This window comes from Sciurus carolinensis, chromosome 8 (genome assembly GCF_902686445.1).
Source record: "Sciurus carolinensis chromosome 8, mSciCar1.2, whole genome shotgun sequence".
Lineage (NCBI taxonomy): Eukaryota > Metazoa > Chordata > Mammalia > Rodentia > Sciuridae > Sciurus > Sciurus carolinensis.
In genome coordinates, this window is record NC_062220.1 from 8,261,209 (window position 1) to 8,284,536 (window position 23,328).

The 23,328-nt window shown below is 41.8% G+C and overlaps 1 protein-coding gene across 2 annotated transcripts in view; it reads right to left on the reverse strand.

Moving 5' to 3' along the window:
* The window catches only part of Cntnap2 (contactin associated protein 2), a 1,961,892-nt gene that overhangs the window by 183,062 nt on the left and 1,755,502 nt on the right, over positions 1-23,328 (reverse strand). For both annotated transcript variants that reach the window (XM_047561468.1, XM_047561470.1), the window contains exon 18: positions 11,420-11,656. In XM_047561468.1, the coding sequence (XP_047417424.1) occupies positions 11,420-11,656 (237 nt within the window). The remainder of the gene's footprint in view (positions 1-11,419; positions 11,657-23,328) is intronic.

The window sequence follows — 23,328 nt, forward strand, 5'->3', positions numbered from 1 at the left end:
TCCTACAATAGTGACATGTGGCTCATGATTCAGGAGGATTTTGTCCAAAGCCACAGAAGATAGCATGTTAACCTCGCAAAGAGAGAAGGGGAACTATAAACTTGTTTGAAATTTATAACTTGGTCTACTGTTTTCATTTGATTTACATGACCTAGTTTATATTTTTAACTGAATTTATAAGATTCCATTATAAAACATTTAAGGAAATACAAAAGTCAATGAACTAAGATAGACCTATTTAAAAGGGATTTATAAATGACTTCAATAGTAAAGTTTTAGAAAGCATTTTATGTACAGCTTTATTAACTTCTGCTTCTGAAAACTGAGAAGCAACTAGCTATGGGCTTGTGAAAATATCTCTGTTATGTTTGGCTTAGATGAGAAAAGTCTGGACCTCACTAATCTGAGTTGGAGTTGCCATCTTTAATAATGAGGAAGCAGAGAGATTATTAATCCCTAGGGATAAGAAGACTTTCAAATGAAGTTTCTAGAATACAGTGGTTGCTTTTTGTTTTCTGAAACTCTATGAGATATCCAAGGAACGAGTATTATTTGCTAAAGATCCCAGCAATGACTTCAAGAGGACACTTCACAATTCCCTCTCGGTTAATCTCAAGTGTGGTCACTGCTTCAGGGATGATCCAGGCGAAGGGATTCATGACAATTTCATGACAGAGATGGAAAATCTCAGGGGCATGGCATCTAAGTGTTGGAATGACTGAATACATCACCGCATGCCATGAAACACGTAACCCTGAGGTCTACAGTCTGGCTGTGCTTTGTGATTGCTGAGTGTCCAGATAATACATCTCACTTTGTATGGAGACATTGATGTCAATAGGTGAAGGGTCTGTTTTTTTTTCTGACAATTATAGCGATACAACCAGTGTGGACAGTAAACTCCATGCAGGATTTCCTGGTTGCTTTTGGATGGCAACATGTTATCCTTTGTAGGACTCTCACCAAGGGGATCCTCAACTTCAGGTTCTTAAAAATATTAATAATCACAATAATAGTTTGCAATGCATATTACTAATGCTTTCTAAAGTACTTCCTCATGCATCAACTTATTTGATCCTTCCAGTCCTGTGAATAATGTATTTCATGTAGTTGCTGAAATTTATAAAGAAAATGAATGCCAAGACAATTGTTCACTTTTCTTTGCAATAATATCAGGATGGAATTCAAGTGATTCTTGTTTCACTCTTTTATATAACAGTAGCTTCTCTCTTTAACTGGAAGAATCTCAAAAAGCACCAATTTCTCTTTCTTAAAGACAAAATTGGAACAGGATTGTACACCTATAATCCCAGTCACTTGGGAGGCTGAGGCCAGAGGATTGCAAGTTGGAGGCCAGCCTGGGCAACGTGGGGAGAACTTGTCTTAAAATAAATTAACAAAAATGAAAAAAGGGCTGCAGGTGTAGTTTAGAGTGTTTGCCTCGCAGGTGTCAGGCCCTGGGTTCAACACCTGGTACCGCAAAAACAAAACAAAACAAAAACCAAAATAAAGTAAAATAAAAACAAACAAGAAACCCAAATTAGTTCAGTGTTGATTGTGTTGCTGGTCACAGGAATAGGGTGGAAAATGAGATTTAAAAGAATGGTCTGATGTTTGTGAGGACTGTTAGGAGAACCGTCTCCAGAGGGACTAGAGTTTGGGATGCTTCTGTGAGCCATATTTGACTCAGCTCCCGGGGAGAAACACAGGAAGTAAAACTGGTCCCTGGAGCGGAAGAATGTCGTCTCTACAAACGAGGGGAGCAAATCTGTATTAGTTAAGTTTGAACTTCAGAATGTTCAAATAAAATTTTGTAATGTTGAAACCAGAATTAAAGACAGGCAGTCAGTGTAGATAGGCGATCCGGTGGAATCAAGAAAATAAAAGCAGATTTGAGTTCTGGAAGTTGGAGACCGCCCCTGGGAGATTGGAATGTGCACCTCTCCAGAGCCCTTGGATTACCAAGATCACCTCCCTCTACTACCCTCCCCAAAGGTTATTAATGAAGCACCTGCTGAGCAGGCAGGGAGCTGTTAGTCAGTGCCCCCTGGGCTCAGCTCCCTTCCTGCCCAGGACTCCACCTGGGCCCTTCCAGCCCAGCTGCTCCTCCCCTCTGGCCCCCACCAGCAGCTCCCAGTCACTGTGCAGGATTCAGGGAAATGAACAAGAGACAGGAGAAGAACGCAGGAGAACAGAGGGAACTCTAGATGTATAAAAGGGACATCCTCATCCCATGGATTCCCGCCTTTGGGTCCCCTTCTTCCTCCCGGGAAAAGTCTGTTTTACTTTCTTTTAGTAAAGCTTCTTCCTTTCTACTCCATGCTTGCCTTGGCACTTCTCTGCTGTTACACTTCAACATCTGAGGAAGCAGGACTCTGCAAGGTAACTGGCGGTGTTAATGTTATAGTTAATAAAAAGAAGTTTTAAGAAGATGTTTAACTAAAAGCAAGGATTACCTGTTATTTATATAGTAATTTGTTGATCTATCTCGGAATTGGTGTCTTTAAAGTAGAAACGCTCAAAGAGAGGGTGTTCACTGGGTTCCTATAAAATTCTCTGCAAGTCGGGATTAGGGAAGAGATGGGGAGAAGAATGGGGTTTTGAAAAAAGGATATTTATTATTACAGTGAAGTTTTGGAAAATGGGGAAAAAATTCCTATTCCTTTAATCTTAGCAGCCAAAGAAGAAAAGGCTTACAAAATGTTAGTGACTGGTAGGGCACAAGAAGAAAATGAATTAAACCGATTAAATCCTGAAAATATTTTTGGCATTTTCTAAGCAACTCAATTTTATAATTTTAAAAGTGAATAAGTATTTCTTATAACTTTCTTATATTATCTTATAATTTCTTATATTATCAGGGGCAATTTAAAACATTAGAATGTTTAAAAATTTTTTTCTTTGGGTTTTAATGATACGTCTTTAAATGGTTTTTATTTTTGTCATGTTCGAGGTTCCTAGGACTTCTTGAATTTTTAGACCTGAGATTCTTTCATGACAAATGTTTTTCAAGGGGTCTTCTCCCTGGAGCAGCCCCTACCCAAGACTATCAGCATGCTCCCCTTGGACGGGACTCAGAAGGTGGCTCTCCTGCCAGGATCTCCGCGTGAGCTGCCGTGTCCAGGCCTCACCAACCTCTGTCTGTTCCCCTGGCTTCAACTGGCTCTGTCCTCTGCACTCATTCTAAGCTGGTCTCACCTCCTCATGGCAAAGCCTTGCTTCCCACTCAGCAGGCTGGCAACCTGTGTTCCCAGGTCTCACTGCACTTGGGCTCAGTGTGCATGAGAAATGACACTAGTCATGATCAAGTCCCTGGATCTTACTTCGTTCATACAGAACAGAGCTATGTTACCTTTCACTGGCAAGAATTCAATCGAATTGAGAGTTTTGCTTTACAGAACTTGAGTACTTCAGAATCCTCCTTATCCCTTGGAAGAGATAGCTAGAGAACGTGCCAGTCCCCATTAAATGTTCCATTGTGCCCTGCGTCCTGTTCTCATGAGAATATGAATATAATACACTCCAATGCCAAGTGAGAAGTGGCTCAGAGAACATGGATGACTCTAAGAATTTCCATTTCCTCAGGGTTTGGTTTTAACTGGAAAATAGATTATAATGCTGTTTTATCTAAATCAACCATTACTAAGATTGGCAGAAATAAAAATAAATGAATAACAGATTTACAGGTGGATCTATACAAAGGGCTATTAGATTATATTAAGTCAGTTTCTAAGACTCTTAGACTTGATCTTTAAGAAAATAAATTTCCTCTGGCCAACAGATGCCTAGAAAGAGCCCCACTGCTAGGGACAGAGCTGCCCGTCAGAAATGACGAGCACACAAAACAATCGTGGGGTGGAGGAAATGCCCCTTGGAGGGGGGTCTTCATGGGCCACAACCTGGGAAGTACTCACAGGCAATGTGGACGCTGGTGGGTGAAAGGACCTGCTTGCAAACGAGCAATTTAAAAACAAAACCCTAGGACAATTTTGACTGATTCAGACTGATTCCTTTTACATGCATGAAAAAAAAGTAGAGTTTCAGAAGAAATCATGGAGCTAATACATGAGAAAAGATTGTTATTTTTGTAAACTTTACAGTATTTAGGGTAAGGTTGGTGCTGAAGAATGGGAAATGTAAAACATTCAACACATAAAAAACTCGCAGGAAAAAAATTCGGTTGACTCCTCAACTTGGTAGGGATTAGAAAACGGTTCAAACTTGAAAAAAATGCTATTTATCCTACAATCAAAGCAAAATTCAAAACCTTTGTCCTCTATTACATTTAGAGTTTTACAAAGGATCTGCTTTTACCCACTGGTTTTAAATCTCTTCCTTCGAGAAGGTTAATTGACCAGGTTTTCCTTAACCAGGGATCCCAAGGAGATCTGCAGGTGAGGGGGAAGTTGTTAGTTTACCATCAGAAAATTCTATGGTGAAATCACGTGAACTTGGCTGCCATCTCTGCCGCTTCGACTTCTGGAGTCAAGAGCATCTTCTTTTGTCTATAAGTATTTGTGGGTTTTCATCTGTAAGTTTTTTCTCACTTTTTCTCTTCTCTACTTTCCTCTTTTTAAAACTTTTAAGCAGATTATCTCATGTGCTACCATGATACTTTCAAGTTGCCTCCTAAGGCCTGAAGATTTAAGAAACACATTAATAGAGAAGGGATATTTTCTCTTCTTGAAAAATACTCTAAGTGGAAAAAGGAAAAAAAAAAATGATTCTTTTCTTGTTCTTTGGGCCTTCTTCCAAAATGATCAAACCTCCTGTTCCATTTGGAAATGAAAAAGAAGTCCATGAAACTCTCTCTTCCCACTGCTGTGAAGCTGTCTTCCAAGCAGGGATTATCGACCTGGAAGGTAGGCCTGAAAAAACGAGTCCTGGTTGCCAACAGCTACACTGCTTTCATAGAGGGATGAGATGCTAAGATGTGTAACACTGGTTTCCCCCACTTTTCTCCTCTCCCACTTGCTTATAATATTTTATATTAACTATTTTTCCTTAAAAGGGTGCACCATGGATTTACTGTGGCCTGTTCCAGATCTGGAACTGTGGAGAATCAATTTATGCAGCCTTGAAATTGCTTTTGGCAAACCAAACTCCTCCCATCCCACATGGAATGTTCCTCTAGGGGACAGGATGGAAAATCTCTCCTGTAGAGGTTTAACCTGGACTTGAGCTTAGGCCTTCCTCCACGGGAAAGGGATGTCTGAAGAAGATGCTGGTGACCCCATGTGGCTCTTGGCAGGGATGGACACTTTGCCAGGAACTGTACTACTGGATGTGACCCCTGAGACATATTAGGTGTTGTCTCCAGTCACATCTTCCAGAATCTTCCACACTCTTCTCAGCCCCTCACTGACTGAGCTTTCAAGACTTTGTTTTACCTTCAGAATACTAAAACTGTGACCAAAATTAAGTAAAAATGAAATTTTATGATATTGCTATTGCTTCTGAAGCACCAAAGTGACAATTGGTTCTCAGGGGGTCTTTGAAATGATGGCAGTTTGGCAACTGGCAGTTAGAATTTTTAGGCAGGGATTACAGGATGGCATAATTTAAAGTAAAAAGAGAAGCACAGTCAAAAAAGGGAAGAATAAGAACAAAAAGTGACATCTGCTGTTGGACTGATGTGTGCCAGGTTCTCTGTCTGGAAATTTGCTCACAGGATCCCACGTATCCTCACAGTGGCCTTAGGAGGTACATATTATGCATTCCTGAAGATGAGGCTCCCTGACATTGAATGCTTTTCTCAAGGTTACCCAGCAAGAAAGGGAGGAAGTTGGATTCAAACTCACATCTGCTTCCTTAATCCACTTTCCAGGTAGGGACTTGAGTTGGCTGCATAAATAATACAGAACATAAAATCTAAGTCGATGTCTTGATACTCAGAGGGAGTACTAGGAGGAGCTGTAACTGAACCACAGTGCAGGTGGTCTGCATGCGTGTGACCATAAATGATGACACTCTGCTATGACTGAACCACCCACCAGTCACTCTTAGCCTTTTCGAAGTCCTGAGACCTTAGACCTTCACATTTTGGTTTTTATCTAAGCAACAAACACACAAATGCTTGAGAAGAATTCAGAACTCCCTAAAATCAGAAAATGGATTCACAGTGTTTAAAGATAAGTTGCTTTCAACTGCAGTCCTGGTTTGGCAGATGAACAAGAACATTTTTATAGGAAAAAAGTGCAGGCAAGTGAATTAAGGGATATTTTTGCACCTCTTGATGATAAGTTCTTGCTAAACTTGGCTCAGTGAAGGAATCGTAATGAGTTGTTTTCAGCAGCCTGAGTGATAGCAAGTTCATGTGCGTTGCTATCATATACTCCAGACGTTGCTGATTTTGTGTCTAGAAACCATTGAAATGTTTTGAAAATTTTGGTGTGACCAGACTCAACTACACAACTGAAGCTTCCAGGTACATTAGAGTTTGCTATGATTAGAATGTGTCCTTCGAATTCCACTGGAATTTCCACTGGAAACTCAGTCCCCAGTGCAACAGTGTGATGGGGTCTTGGACTCTCGGCCCTCATGGGGGGATTGATGCTGGCGTGCTGGGAGTGGGGTAGTTATGAGATGGGCCCATACTGCTCTTGCTCTCCTGTGTTCTCTTGCCTTTCTTCCTGCTACCATGAGATATGTGCAGGTCCTTGCCAGATGTGGGCCCCTCAGCCTTGGACATCCCAGCCTCCAGAACTAAGAATCGAGGAAATTCCTTTTCCTTATAAATTATTCAGTTTGTGGTAGTACTTCTTAACAGCACAAAATCAACTAAGATGGTATTCAATGAATGTTAAATGCATCAACAAATAAATGTACTTTATGCCTAAATGTGGCATAAAAGTCTTGGATCCTATTTTTATTATGATAAACTCTGCATCCAATGATACTCTAACTTTATTTTTTTTTTAACTCAATCCTAATGACCGAAAACCTTTAGGACTAGAAGCTGATTCTAGTGGATATAAAAATAAAGGACAGGAAGTGTGGCCACTTAGTAGTATGGGAGTGGGTCTTGGGGCCAGTTACTCCACCCATCTGTCTCAGTTTTCTTCTCTGTAAAATGGGGATGGTAATAATAGCCACTGTCTCACCTGGTCATGGTGAGGATTCAGTGCTGCTAATGCCATTAAAGGGCTTAGCATGCTGCCCAGCGTGTTGTAAATTCTCAGCAAGCTGTTATTATTGTTAAGAGCAGGAACAAAGCCTGCAGGCTTTATTAGCGCTTGTCTTATTTTCCCAGAGTTTCCACAACAAAGCACCAACACTGGACACCTTGGAACAAGAGAGATGTATTCTCCCTCAGTTTTGGAGGCCGGAAGTTGAAATTAAGGTGTGTCGGGCTCATACTTCTTCCAAGACTCTCAGGAAGGACCCTCCCTTGCCTCTTCCAGCTTGAAAGTCCTAGGCAGACCTTGACCTTCAGAGCATCACTCTTGTCTCTGCCTCTGTCTTTTTATTCTTCCTACATTTTTAGATTTTTTTTTTTTCCCGGTGCTGGGGATCGAACCCAGGGACTTGTGCTTGTAACGCAAGCACTCTACCGACTGAGCTATCTCCCCAGCCCCTTCCTATATTTTTATTGGTGCATTATAATTATACACGATAGCGAGATCTGTTGTCACTTTATTCATACATGCGCGTGATATAACAATTTGGTCATTATCATTCCCCAGTGTTTCCCCTTTCTGTCTCTGCCTTCGCAGGGCCTTCTTTTTGTGTGTCTATATGTCCCTCAGTGTTCTTTCTTCTGATAAGACACACTGTTGGATTTGGGGCCCACCCCATGCAGTAAGATCTCACCATGACTTAATTACTTATGTAAAGATTCTCTTTCTGAATAAGCTCACATTCTGGGGTTTTATGTGGATGTGAAGTTTGGGGCCACCTTTCACCATACATTAGACTACAAAAATCAGATGCAGAAATTGCTTTAGCCATTGTGGATTTGTTATTTTCTCTCCTTGCTTTATAAATACAGAACAGACACAGAAAGAGTAAGCTTCAAACTATGCTGCTAATTGTTGGTTGTTATTGAAAATGGCTTTGATAATCACAAAATGCTTGAATTTGGGGTTTGACTATCCACAGAAGAATAGCTTGATTAGAGAAAACTATCTGTGGCATAGCAAAAGAACTACTCTTTGATACCCAGTGGAGATTTCCCGTGATGTTGGGCACAAAGACTCACAGCTAAGACTTCCTTGTAGGAAGGGGCAATCTCGCTCCTGGAAGCATCCACAACCTCAGCCCATGGCCTGCCAAGCAATTCTACCATGGGATGGGCCTCTCTCAGCTGAATTAAATGGCTGCCGGTTGGGGAATATCCGAGAAGATGGCAGACCATACAATTTTCTGTAGATAGATGAGGGATGGGCCTGGTGGTCTAGTGTGGTGTTTCCAGAATGCCCTTGTACTGTCTTCAAAACATGAGGAGTTCCAAGTCAGCAGTCCTGTTTAAGATGCAAATAGCTCTGGGAGAGATAAACCTCAGCTGGTGATCAAATCTTTATGGATCTATTTGAAAAGGGTTGTGGGAGCCGTTTCCAATAGGAGGTTAGACCAGAGGCAAGAACTTCACAAATGTGGGTTTTTTTTTTTTTTTTTCTTGCTGGTGGGTGATAGACTTTATATATATCATCCACAAAGCAAAACAGAATTACGAGGGACCTGTTTGGACTCAGCTCTGTCTTCCTAAGTTCAATGATGTGGCAGCCACAGAAACATGACTTACAAATTCAACCTTGCACTCAAGCAAAAGAAAGGGAGAGAGGGAAAGTGGGTGGGGTGGAGTCAGAGGGAGGAGTAGATACCCAGATAACGATGGCACTGATGGGGGGAGAGGAGGGAGAGGGAAAAGGAGGTAGAGGAGAAAGAGCGACAGAATTTAATAGTGTGGGCTGCTGGTTCCCTGTTCCCCCAGGGCAGCTAACACTACACAGGGGGAGACCTGGCCGATCTGCCGGTCCCCTTGGGCCCCATGGGAACCCAAGCCAGTCCTAGCGGAATCTCTCAGTGGTCTGAGTGAGATACAAGTGCCTCAGGCTTTTCATTCTCACACAACCTGGTCTCAGAAAGGCCATAGGAAGGGCGATCGCTTGGGACCCCTATGAAAAAATGGACTCCATTAAATGCACCGAGATGGATTTTCAAGGGTAACTTAATTATATGCAATCTTCACTTGACATGCTACTCCACTCCAGAGAGTATGAGTAGATGTGTAATGATTTTTAGTTAATAGGTAGGTGTTTTCTGACCAGAGACAGTTAACTCTTAAATAACTGGGGCAAGAACTCTGCCTCCTACTGTTATTTTTAATCAAGAAGTAAAAAAAAAAAAAAGAATGAAATTAGAAGTAATGTGTCATTCTACAAATATTAGAAGATATAGGTAAGCCACAAAGAAACTTAAAAAAATGCCAGTATTTGAATTGTTCTGAAAAACATTTTTGTCATGTACTGTCAGTTTGTTTTCCTCACCTCCATGTGCATATGCGTGTGTACTTTTGATTTTACATAACCATGTAATCTGGTTGTGTGCAGTGGGTTGGGTCTTGCTTTATTCACCAAGCAAGATACTGTGAACATTTTACTGCATCCTCTTGGTACAGACCTACATCAGAGGAGGACAGGGAGCGACCTCAGAGAGCTCATTCTTTGGCCAATGAGTGTGGTCCTCTTTCTAGAGGTTCAGGGTTTGGCTGCAGCATCTGGGTGGTGGTGGTCACAGGAATTGCTGTTTAGGCACCAGGTCACCCAGGTGGTGAGGCCCAGAGCAGAAGTACCAGCTGGAGCCTCAGCAGGAAGATCCTCTCATCCTCTCCTGGTGCATGAAGGAGCTTGCTCAGTGCAGACCACGCCACCCTGCACCCCCTCTTTGGCCACAGGATTCCTCTAACCCAGCGCCAATGTCATTTCCCCCCAAACGTGTTCCATACTTGTCTTCATTCAGAAGGATGCTCACAAAGCCTTTCCAAATAAATATATTGTGCAGTTTTTAATTTGACTTTTTTTGTTAAAGCCACTAATTGAATCAAATGTAATCCATCCTACTGAACAAATATTAAGAGACTATTTAGATGTCTTTTGTGTAAACCCCTCAAAATGATGTCAAAGGAAACACACAGGCTTCACTTACATTAGCTAAACTGAAAATATGTCCCTGCTTTTATATTCATGAATCTTGCCTATTAACCCGCAGAGATTTTGTGTGAGCTACTGTGTTTAACCTAAATCTCCCAAAATAAGGGGGGCGTGATTTCCTTTAAATTGTAACTTACATAGTGGAATGTCCCAGGCATTCCTGCTTATTTGATTGCATTCAGACGGTACTTTGGCAAGGGAAGCGACTGCATTAAATTAGCATCAAGCACAATGAATGGTAATTGCAAGACTGTCATTTCTCCAAGTGCAAAATTAATGTGCTCTGCAAGTCCGTCCCATTGTATGCCACAGGAAAATCTCAGAACCATGTTGTTTGGAGCAGAAAAATGTACTGTAACAGCACTGTTAATATGTGATGGCATTATTCAGCAATGGTGTTCTTTCCACCTTTGTTGTTGTCGTCTCATGCTCATTCTTTAAACTCTGTCTGATCTCATTTGCATGCTCATATTCTAGCCTGACAGGCAGTAGCCTGCAAGTACAGCAACGCTGTGGAACAATTCCTTCTTCTGTATGTGGCACCTGTGTGACTAACACCAGCAGAAACCACCCTCCATATGTTTATGAGGGCACGAGTGGGCTACTTATGTAAAGCATCTTATTAAGAGATGCACCAACCGTGTACATAAAACTTTGTCCAAATGCTGCACATTCATTGAGAGAGAAGAGTGATTGACATGCATTTCTATTGTAGTTTGGGAAAAGCGCCAGCCACACCTCTCTTCATCCTTATTTACACATGAGAAATGAAGCCACAGACGAGTTGAATGACTTTCTCCTGGTCACTTGGGGTCACAGGGAATGCCCCAAATGAATACATGCCTGTGTTTTGGGCCCTCGTATTCTGCTCACGGGCTCTGCACAATTTAAAGCAGATTCAAGTACTTGTTTAAGACTAGAAAAACATGGTGCTCAGAGATGCTGTTGATTGGCTCTGTTGCAGTCCAGGGGTTTTGCTGCAGCCCACTGTCCCTCCAGTTGCTAAGACTGGACTCGAGTATACTCACAAGAGAGCTCCTTGATGCCTTGATGGGTGGGTGTCAGTCTAGGCTAAACCCCAGCGGTGCTGACACAGCACATTCAGGGAATGATTTGGGGAACTTCCTCCCTGAGGTGGGAGAGGAATTCTAATAACCTGACCCTCAGAATAAAATGCATTCATTTCCATCCAAAAAACCCCACATTCAGTAGACGATGTGCGCTTAGAAAGATGTCACAGAATGGGTCTGGAACCGGTGCTGCCTTACCTTTGTTGCAAAAGGTCCCATCGTAGGCCGTGTTGGAGCAATCGCAGGAGTAGCCATGGTATTTTTCTATGCATTTGCCTCCGTTCTCACAGTTGGTCCCATAGCTGGTGCAGTGGCCCGAGCATCCAGATTTGAACCCGGATGTGACCTTGGCTCTTTCCTCCAGGTCAAGTGTCACTCCATTCATCCTCAAGGAGCGGATGCAACCCAGAAAGCCTTGCTGCCCTCCAGCGCCACCTGGGAATGACAGAATGCAAGAGGTCACAGGGAAGAACTCAGCCTGGGTGTCGGTCTTCACTCATCGTGACCGAACAATTGTGGGCGTAAGACTGCTGAGAGCATCCAGTACTGTCGCTTTCAAGTTGCTCTTGTCTAAACAGAAAAAGTTAAAGCTTTTCCCTTTAGGCTATACTCCCTAATTAAAAGAGCCTGTCTTCCGAGAAGCAAGAAATTTGCTACAGAAATAAACCGTTTGGAGATACACAAAAATCGTGTAATCTGGTTTCCTATAGAAAAGAGGTTTATGCAAGTCTTTAGTTTCTTTGCTCTTTAATCTCGTGACTTTCAGTTCTATAGCATTATCTACTGGAAGAAATATAAAAAGGCAGAGAGACATGAATATATTAGCATAGTTAACAAGCCAATTAGTCAGAAGGCATAAATCCATTTGAAATGTGATTGTACGTTTTGGTTCTCCTCTCATGAAATGCTTTGCTTTGAGGTTCACATTAAGGGTATCTGGGACTTGTCCGGGGTGTTGGGAGTTGGAATTGATCATTTTATACAGAAGTCATATTTATGACTGGATTGGGTTAGATTTCATTGCTTTAGTCTAAATGTCTTTGCAAGAACACATACCACAAAGAGCATGTTTATTGTGAATTTTGAAATAAGTTATTAGAGTTAGGCTGAGGTTCATGTGCCTGAAAGTACTAAAATCTTCCTAACAAACTTCATAGAAGGATTCATTAAAGTATATGTCACAAGTGGATTTACTTGTGTCTGTAATATCCTTGGCTATTGCCATTTTTTAAAAAGGCAGCTTGTATGTAAGAAGGAACACAAATTTATATATGTCTGTATCTTAGAATAATAACTTTTCTGGAAATATATACCCAAAATGAATAGTTGATAAAATTATTGGAAGAAATAACTGATGAGGTTTTAGAAAAGAGATCTAATAAAAATAAAACTCAGTTTACTCTGTCTTTGATAGCTGTGCAGAAGGTAGTCGACCTAGCACCTCACTTAAGTTTTTCACCTGATTCTCACAATGACCTGCCAAGGTAGGTACAGACAAGGACACTGAGGCTGGGGGAAGGGAAGGGGTTTACTCCAGGACTCAAAGTGCCACACGGCAAAGCTGTATCAGCGCTGTCCTATTCTGGAGCCTGTATTCTTAACTGACCAGTGATGACGAATAGGGGTTTGGATGTTTTTCCCAGTGGAGCCATCGACAGGGTGGCTAGAGTCTGGCTAAGAAGGTTAGGCTGGGATTGATTCTGATCTCTTCAACTACTGTCCTGAGAAGAAGAGCACCCCAGGAGACCCGAGACAGGTCACCTCTGCTTACGTCTGTGAAGCTTCATCCATGAGATGGCAAAGAAATCCTTCCACTATCTATCTAAACCCAAGCCTTGCAGTTCTCTGTCGGGAAGCACATCATCTTGAATGATTCTCCAGGGAACATTTTAACTTCATAAACTATTTGAATAAAAGATTAATTGAAGGGAGTCCAATGCCCTTTGTGATCAAAGCTGGGGGTGGTGGAGGGCAGAAGTTATTAAAGCAACTGCTTTGAAGGGCTTCCATTGAGCCATCTGCTCGTCAGTCTAGCTCCACACCTCTGTGCTGAGGAGAATTGGGGCCTTGCCTGATTTGGAAGAATTTCAACCCATTTGCCGATCTTTGTGTGCTAGGATTTCATCTTGGCATCCATCATTTTAGCCACTATGGCTTTCGTTCTTGCGATAGGGTTTTCCAAAGTGCCTTTATTGCATAAATGCATAGCTGTTCAAATTTTTATTACTAGTCAATTGACACAATTACGTCCCATCAAAATACACTGAAATTTCTAAGTCACCGATCTCTAGCTATCCCCTTCACCTTTGGACTGACTATCACTGTAATTCATAGTTTTTCATTGTGGAAACAGTAAACATACTGATAAGCAAAATATAAAAGAGAACTGTAAGATTACTCAGATGCAACTATTTTTAGTGACCAGCCTAATTTTATCTGTGAACATACAGATGTACAAAAAATAACATCAAGGAAGAAATGGGACTGTAATATCCCTATGGTCCTTCAAACTCGCTTTTTGCACTTAATGTGTCACAGAACATTTTCCAGGTGACACATGGACAACTGGCACACGGTGTCTAATAGCGGCACAGTCTCTCTCTGTGGAGGGGCCATGACTTCATCTGCTCTTCGATACCAACGGACTTTTCAGCTTTTTCCAGTTTCCATTTTACAGTGTGTTGTGACAATATGATCTTGCAAAGATGTTGGCACACTTCTCCTGTTTTTCCTTAGCTTTGGTCCCTTAGAATCAGTGAGTTATGCGTCCAGGTGTGACTACTGGATCTGAAGACATGCATTTTTATGTGCATGAGCTACTGCGAAGGGTCCCCAGGCCTCACGCTTGCTCGGCAAGCAAGCTCACACTGAGTGGCATCCCCAGCCTGAACACACATTTTACTCTTTGCTTTGCATTTTGTGATTATATTTTTCCATCCTGTATCTTTTAACTTGTACAAGGTATTTCTTTTGCTCTATGAAAGTTTTGGTTAAGGATGTGGTCACATCCATGTGTCTTATTTCTGTGGTTTCTGCCTTTAATATTAGGCTTATGGAGACCTTCTCTATTCTAAATTAATATAATTATTTAACTATTTTCTCCTAATTCTCTTGAGATTTTATTTCTTTCAACATTTTAACCTTTAATCTTTTTAGAACATATTTTAATTTGGAAATAATTTGCATTTAATGGATCCTCAGCAAGGACTAAGAAGCTTGAGATTTAAAAAAGACTCTAAGCAAATGGTCAAGAATGGAGATTTAAAAAGGGTCAATTAGCAGAGCAAATCTATATCAGATTGCATTTTTGTTATATCATTAAGACAAAAATTTAGATATATAAATTTCATACTTGGGTACTTAAGGACACAGGCTCACTGCAGAGGGGTCTCCAGGGAGCAGAGTGTTCCTGCTGCGTGCTCCTGCCTGCGGTCCTGGGTGTTCTGAGGGTCTCCATCTATGTTGGTCCCTGCATTTGTGCTTGTGTCTCTCTCCCATTCAGGGAGGCTGACTGCCTTTGGTAGGTCCTTGGGTTTCATCCGATCGCTTGATGTCTCTCGGCATCCGTTTTCCCATCCATAGCAATGTGGGCTGAGCTAGATGATCTCCCTGGGTCCCCAGCTCTAAATCGCTCCAACCCATGATTTATAACGTTTTCTTTTGTGCTTACGTGACTCCCCATCTTTCAATAAGTAACTCTTCCTCTTGAAACTTCTTGTCTTTTTCTTTTCTGCATTGTTGACTTTTTTTTCTCTTCTTTCGAACTCATCACAACATATGACTAAGTCTAATTTTTATTAGTTGCATTCATTAAATTAAATAATTTTTTCACTACTTGTTAATTTATAAAGAAAGTGAATGGAATGGCCATTTGTCACTACAAAAGGAAAACTAAATAAAATTGAGCCTTTTTCTTACTTCAGTGGCCCCCTGATTTATTTAGTTGGGCCAGTGAACTGGAAAGTACTTTTCCTGATCTAGTCAATATGAAGAAAAAAAATCTTTTATGCTGAAAATGGTCATTACATATTATGCAAAAGATGTTAATATGTTAGAACCGGTGAAAACTGAGTGCAACTTATTGCTTTGTAGAAATCTTTCTTTGTGGCAAATGTCATAAATTTAAATTATAGGTCTTCAAGGAAAAATGCTACTTAACCTTTGTTAATTAGGAAATCAAAACATTGTCATTGGAGAAAGCCTCCTGCCATGCCACGGCTTCATGCACATTAGTCAGACCTGTGATAATTATCCAAGGTGAGATGTGGGTTTAATTGTATACCATTTTTCATGTGAAATGCTATGCAAGTGTTGCAATTAAAGATTAATTATGGAAATGCTGTAACTACCCATAATGAATAATACAACCATCAAATGTACAGAAGGTGGGGGCAAAAGAATCAGGTATTGCATTAAACAAAAAGAGCAAAAATAATATCAAGAGGAAAAATAAAAAAATACACTGTCTTCAAACTCAGAGCTTAATAGTGTTCTAAGAAGATAAGTTGTGCTCCAGAGCAACTTTGCCCACTCAGACTGGCCACTTTTCTGCCACTGTCCTGGCATGTGAACCAAGTCCTTTTTGCATGTTAAAAGGTGTAACCACTATGGGAAAGGTAAAGTCAAGGAGGGTTAAGTGGGATCTGGAGATGGAGTGGGGAGGTGAGCGTAGGTGGGACGGGGTCACTGGGATGAGCTGGGAGTGGCTGCAAGATGCTGAGAAGGGCAAAGCCACAGGTCAGCTCACTGGCTTCGTAAGGCTGGGAAGGCCTTTCTAAAATGGCAGGTGGAGACATGCTTGTTGCCTGAAGGTGGATAACCAATGTGATCACAAACAGCCACACAGTGAGCTGGGCACAGCTTGACATATGGAGGCAGCAAACAGATGAGGAAAGCATGAACGAGGGTCACAGAGATCCATTTTTGTGAATTGGTGTCGTGCCTCACTGCCTGTGTGATGGTCCCAGGTCCTCCTTGAATCTATCTTCTTAGGTATAACATTAGTTTAACAATGTCCACCTTGCAGGACATCTTCATAACGGGTAGGCTCAGTTAATAGTGGTGTTCTGATTGTTACTATTAATGAATATAAGCATAATTCTACAGAGTTGAAATAAGCCCAGAGTTGAAATAAGTCAATCATGGCTAAGATGTTGAGCGTACATAAATCTGATGCCAAAGGTATCATGAGTGTTAGGGACTGCATTGGATCCCCCCCCAAACCTGACTCTATTTGGACTGTATGAGGTCTTCAGAGCGGTTTCAAGTTTAAACAAGGTTATAGAATGAGATCCTAATCCAGTGTAATTGGTGTCGTCTAGGAAGAGAAGGAGACCAGGAATGTGCTAGCACAGAGAAAAGATCATGTGAAGACACAGGGAGAAGACCGTGCTCTGAAAACCAAGGAGAGAGACTTTAGGGAAAAAAAACCCCAAAAACCAAAAAACATACTACTGACCTTCTAAGCCCCCAGAATATGAAGAAATAAATTTCTGTAGTTCAACCTGCCCAGTCTGTGGTGTTTTGTTAAGGCAGCCTGGCAGACAAAGACAATCAATAGAGGGTTAGCGTTAAGTCCGACTGACCCAGCCTGCCTCAGAGTGATCTCGAAGTCCACCTTTTAACTGCATGGACATCACAGAGTCAGAGTGGGCAACTGCTCTATTCCATCTGCAGTAGGACTGTGCCTGGTTTGGGGGAACCCTGAGCCAGCACAGGGACCTTGAGCCTGTGACTGCATGATATGAAGATTGGGTGGAGGGGGCAAAGCTGTGACTCCTCTGTCCAGGTGACCCACTCCAATCTTGACTCTTCTACGTGGCAGCCATTCCTGTTGGGTAGGTGAGAGGGAAAGCGGCTGTGTGCTTGAATTGGTGGACTGCCCAGAGTTGCAGATGTTACACCTGCTATTTCTTGGGTTCTGTGTGATACTGTCATGTCAAGTTGAACCAACACAAAACCTATGTGTTAATGCTGATGTGTAAAACAAACGCACACAGTTATCTGAATCCTAGAGTGGCTAGTCTCTAGTGGTGGAGGGAGTTAAAATAAATTCGTCCCCATTTTTCAGTGCAGAGCCACAAGATTGACAGATATCGATCCGTGAGTCCTTTGTCAGCAGGGTCTTGAAGGGCATGCATGGAAAAGGCCTTTCCATGCTCAGAGAAGGAGGTTTTGGAGAACTCCTCCTTTGGATCTGGCTCAGGAGTGCTCATTCATAGCTTCATTCAGCAGAATGGATTTTTTTTTAGCTCATTATCACTGCATGGATAGAATAAAGGACATGTAGAATATGTGCCTCCAAACTATTAAACTAAAAGAAAATTTCAAAATAAAGAATGAAGGAGTACAAGTTTCCAATAGAAGAAAGCAATCATTTGTGTCTAAATGAAACTTGTTCTGTAATGGGGACTGAGCTGAGAGGTTCTGGAGGCTGTGGAGGCAGGGTACACTCATTTTAACAGAATATTGGCTGTACCAGGTGCCGTCCCAAAACCTCACATATTTCAACTCTCAAAGATAAGTATTATTATGACCCCCATTTTACAGGTGAGGAAACTGACACCCAGCAAGATGATTTGTGCGATGTCACAGAGATAGCAAGTGGCCAGACTGACAGCCAGGTGATCTCTTTATTTTTATACCTGTGGCTTTGTGATAGCAGCCCTGTGGACTTGAGGAGTGAATCACAAAGGCTCCCTCTTCTCCCATCTGGTATTTTCCTAGGTTTTGCTGTGCTTATGTGTGGAAAACGCTGAAGACTGCTAAACACCGGAGATAGGCTAGGCCATTTACCACTTGTCCCTGAAGCCACAGGTGGCTAGGCTGAAGGGGAAACACAATGATCACAATTGAATGTGAATGACTGAACCCATCTCCAGGTCAGCAGAGAAGGGACACTTCTTTGGTGCCATCCCTGAAATCATACTTTTAAAAAATTAGTACAAAAGCTTAACACTGTGATTTTGAAGCCACAGCAGGTATGGGCTTTGGACCCTGGCTGGTGGGGGTGGTTGATCCTTCTGCCTGCGCTCAGTTTGCCAGCACTGACTTCAGAGGGCATCACTCTGCCTGGGGTCCCACAGTTCCAAGTTTATAGGTGGGGATGTGAGAGTCTAGTGCCAAATTGCCACTTCCTGGTCAGATCCAAATTTTAAACATTTGACAGGTACTTTAGTAAACTTTAATGCAAACCCAAACTTCAAATATCTCAGCTGAGAACTCTAAATATTCCTTTGACAAATATCTGTACGTGATTGTGCATATGGTGTGTCCTGCTGAGAAGTTCCACTCATATTTGAAGCAAAATTAGTATCTCTCTGCTGATCTTACATTCCCCATGTCTCTCCCTCTTTTTTCTGTTTTTACCATCTGTTTTTTAAAGAATTTATTTAAACACCCATAGCTAGTACCTTTCAATTCAGACTGAGGAATTCCCAGCACCAACATTCACTCAGCACCTTAGTCCCATTACCCCAGAGTCCAGACTTCAGACAAGTCTCTGCAGATGGCATTCCTAGGTCAGGGCTGGGCTGGCTGATCCCGAAGGAATCAGCACAGCTCTGATAACCTGCCTTCAGTGAGGCCTGGGCTTTCCATGCCAAGAAGGTAGAGGACGAAGAACAGAGGATTGAGAAGGGGAAAGAGAAGAAAGTCAGCAGAGAGGCGAGAACAAAATGGCAGAGTGTTTCCCAGTCAAGACTTCAAGGAGGGTGAGGTTACAAAGGAACTCAGGGAAAGTGAGATGGCAGCACAAGACTATTGGATTGGCGATTTTTGAGACAGACTTTTCAGTGTGGAATGAGATTGTTACTAATGAGGCCTGTGTGGTGAGGGCACGGAATCACCTATGTGATAAGTCCCTGATAGGAATCAGCACCAGCAGACGACAGTCCTGTCTGAGTGGGAGTGAGGCACTTTGAAGTTGAGTGTGGGCACTTTGACTTGAGTTGGGCACGGGAAAGGAAGAGAGGGACAGCAACATCAGGACTCTGCGTCCTGAGGCAGGAGTCTTCGTCATAGCCTCAGCTCTCTGCGAGAAGTCCAGTTCGGGTCCTACGTGGTGAGACCTGTGAGGACAGCGAGCACTGTGGAAGACCACACACTGCTGCACCTGCCCCGGCAGAGGCAGAACCAGGGAGAGCAGAAGGACGTGCCATTAACGCAGGGGCCGGCTGCATTGTGGTGCTGACAGGGAGTAGGAGCAAAATTAGCATAATGGTACCTTCCTGAAACTGGAAACATGGCTAGAAGACAAACTATTGTGAATATGAAGAGGTAGGAGATATTGAAATGAGAAAACTTACAATTGCTGAAGAAAAGGTTTCTTTGGAGGGGTTGAGTGGCAGAATAGAAACAGAGCTAAAGAACATCTCAGTGTGTTGGAATATGGATCAAAATACCTTCCTGAGAGCACCAGGAAAGGACAAAGAGATTTAAAAAAAATGAAAAACTGAGAACTACAAAGGGAGGAAGTAGAAATGCCAACATCTGCTTAACAGCAGCCTCTTGAAAAGGATGGCATCAACACAATGACCTGTTTCAAGACACAGAACGTCAGAATTTTCTAGAAGACTCAGTGTTAGAGTTTGAATTGAAGTCCTCAAGAGGGTAGAAAAGCCAACCACCACAACAAAACAACATCTACATCCACGGCTGTGGATCTTAACCTGAGACCCACACACAGGTCTCCGAGAAAACTTCCTGGAAAAGCCTTCATCTTTACTTGCATTAACTTCTAGAAGAAATTTAGCATCTCCTTCAGTTAGGAATGTAGGAATAATCACAGTAGCATTAGCAGTACTTGTATACTGCTGTCAATAGAAATAAAAGGAATTTTCATGTTACCTTAAAGTTATAGATTGAAAAAAAATCACTCAGGTTCTTGATTATTTTGAAATTATGGTAGTTACCAGGTTTCACACTAGGTTTTGTTACTTAAAGTCTAGTATTGAAAAACAGGTATTACTAAGTGTATCACAAATTTGATGTTTTAAATGGTTTGATGACTTTATTTCAGTTTATTATGTTTCTTTTGTAATTGTGTATATCTTACTTCCTTCATATAAGACATTATTCTGGGATGGTAGATAGAGGCTTCTCCAGATTTCCAGAAGGATCCATGACCCACAAAGCGTTACAAATTTCTGCATTCTAGTGAAGTTATGAAAACTAAATAAAAAAAGAAGTTCTTAAAAACTTTCAGGGACAAAAGACAAGGATAAGAACGTAAACCGTGTCAAACCCTTCAACAGCAGTGCTGGCTTGAAAAGATAGTCAACCAATATCTTCAGGGTGTTGATTTGAATATGGGAAGCAGCTGAGGCATTTGTAGGCAGCAAGGTCCCAGAAGGAGTCCCTTTGGGGTTAGTCTCTCTTTTTGCCTTTGTAGTGCTGGGAATCAAACTGAATCAAAAGAAAAAGGAATCCTGGAGGAAATTAGAGGGCATGGGAAGTAGGAGTCAATAAAAAGAAAAACTTAAATACCACTGTTTTCTAATAATTGTGAGTAAATATATTTATGATACTCCGCAGTTAAAACTACAGAAGGTGTCGCCTCGCAGGTGGCGGGTGGGCAGGAGGTCAGCATGTACCAGGGTTCCTGTTTCACTCAGGAGGACAGTGTGGATACTAGTACATCTTAGTGGGTGACAGGGAAAGACCAGCACTAGGGGACTTACCATGTTGGCAGAGGCCAGGGAAATGAAAGTCGATGTCCAGCTTTTAAATTAATAGAATAATATTCAATAGGAAGTAGATTGGGGTGGGGGTGGGATACAAGCAAAACATAATGAACAAAGAACACAATGAAGCAAGAATGCAGAAACACAGCCCCAAATAACTGCTGTGATCATCCACATATGAAAAGACAGACATTATCAGAGTAGATTTTTAAAAGATTCAGCAATATGGTATGTAGGAGGCACATTTAGACAAAAATGCAGACGCCGGTACAAAAAAGCACCAGGCAAATATTAACAAGAAGATACTATGGGGCTGGGTGGTGGCCAGAGCACTTGCCTAGCGTCTGTGAGGCACTGGGTTTGATTCTTAGCACCACCTATAAATAAATAAAATAAAGGTTCATCAACAACTAACTAATTTTTTTTTTTTTTTTTTTTAAGATACTGGTGTACTAGTTCCCAGAGCAGAAATGAAACTGTGAGATGAAGAACACTGTCGGTAAAGATGGGAATTGTACGTCAGTCTAAGGAACGATTAATGGAGAGACTCACCAACAGCCTCCCTAGCGAAATGCCCTGAAGTATACAAAGCTGCTGTGGGAAGGACTACTCATAGGAATGCAATGAACAAAGTTTGGTATGTGCCCTCAGAAGGTGCTAGATCAAGAGCAATACTTAGTGAGATTCGAACACACATGGCCTTCGACTGGCTAACTCTGGACAGAATAAGCTCACTGAAGATTATTTGCGGTAGCAGAGTTGGGAGAAACCCAGGTATTCATCATTAAGAGATGGACTAACTGATGTGTAGGTCATCCCCATAATGGAACGTATTCACAGAATGGAATTCACAGTATTGCACAAAGAGATCTTGGAAACACAAGGCTGAGTAAGAAGGTGAAGAAACAGAATGGGGTTTGTAGTACAATACCGTTTACATAAAACACGAGGCACAAAAAATCATGCTACAAATGTTTAAGAACATTCATATTTTTTGAACAAATGCATAGAGGGTGGGTTAGAAGGCACACATACAGGACACTCAAGTGGGTGTCAGCGAGGGAGAAAGAGTGGAATTGGGAATTTTGTAAAAATGAAAGAAAGATTAAAAGGAATGAGCAACCCTGTCAGGATGTGACAAGAGGACCATGAAATGAGGAGAGACCCGCAATTCTGAATATCAAGTGGACTTGAAAAAAAATGAGGCCCATGAAAGGAGAAGGCAGAGGCGACAGAAGTGGGTACCTCCTCTCTCACTTCGTTAGTGTACTGCAGAAGGAACGATGGGCTTGTGTGGACCTATCCGTTGGATATTTGAGTCACTTACACTATTATTAAACAGTCATTTTCTATGAACTCTTGCCATTTATTATCATGAAGTTTGGTTGAGTCTTTATTGGAAGAATAAAAAAACTATGTCATAATTATTTGATAAACTTGTTGGACAGTTTTTAACAGCAAAACTGGTGCCTTTCTATTAACATGCCTTCTCTGGGTCAGACCACTCCAATTGCCATGAGAAAGTTAGAATGGGAGACCAGAGTCCCTGAAGGTTTTGCTCTTGCGGCCTGTGAGCAACTTTACACAGAAAGTAAGTTGGCCTCCAATATGAGGTTCAAAACGTTTCTCCTAACAGTTTCTACACTTATGACCTCTGCCTTCAAGTAAGTAGCTCAGATTGGGTGGAAGCAGGTAGTTCAAGACAGCCTTCTCGTTGAGGACTAGAAGAGGTTCAGAGAACACCATCAATTGCATTATGTTGGGAGTGTATACAGAAAGAGGAAAGCTTGTGCCTAGCATTATTCTCTTTATATGTTAAGACTCTGACCCTAAAACTGACAGCTGGAATTGCAAAAGTTAATTAGTTTTGTTCACTAAAGGGCAGGAAATGTAAATGGCAACCATTAGTGGAGAAGGGCCCTTCTTGCCTGAGTAGGGCTGGGTTTGGGAAGCGCTGTTGAGAAGGGAGCGAGCCGCTGACTCTGGCACAGCGTGGCAGAGCTCTGGGTCAGCGGTCAGGCTGAGAACAGAGGAAGAGTGCTGGTCAGTCTCATGGCGAACAGCTGGGAGCAGAGTGCAGTCCAGGCTGCCGACTCCCGTGCTCATTTGCATTTTTGCTTTGTGTAGAGTTTATTGATCTCATTTAAAAACTAGATTCTATCCAGCAAATAGTTTTACTTATTTATTTATTTTTGCTTATGACGATGGTCTCTCATTATGGTACCCCTTCCTATCTCTGGGGGAACCAGAGACAAGTTATCCAGGTTTGGGGCAGAAACTTATAATTATGCTCCCAGCTGATATCTCAGCTAGTTCCAAAGAGGCAAGACCTCAATATAATGTCGGGGAGAACTATATTCAAGGTCAAGACTGAACCAATGGGGCCTTTTTTTCTTCTGTCATGCTTGATTTCAATCTCTGACA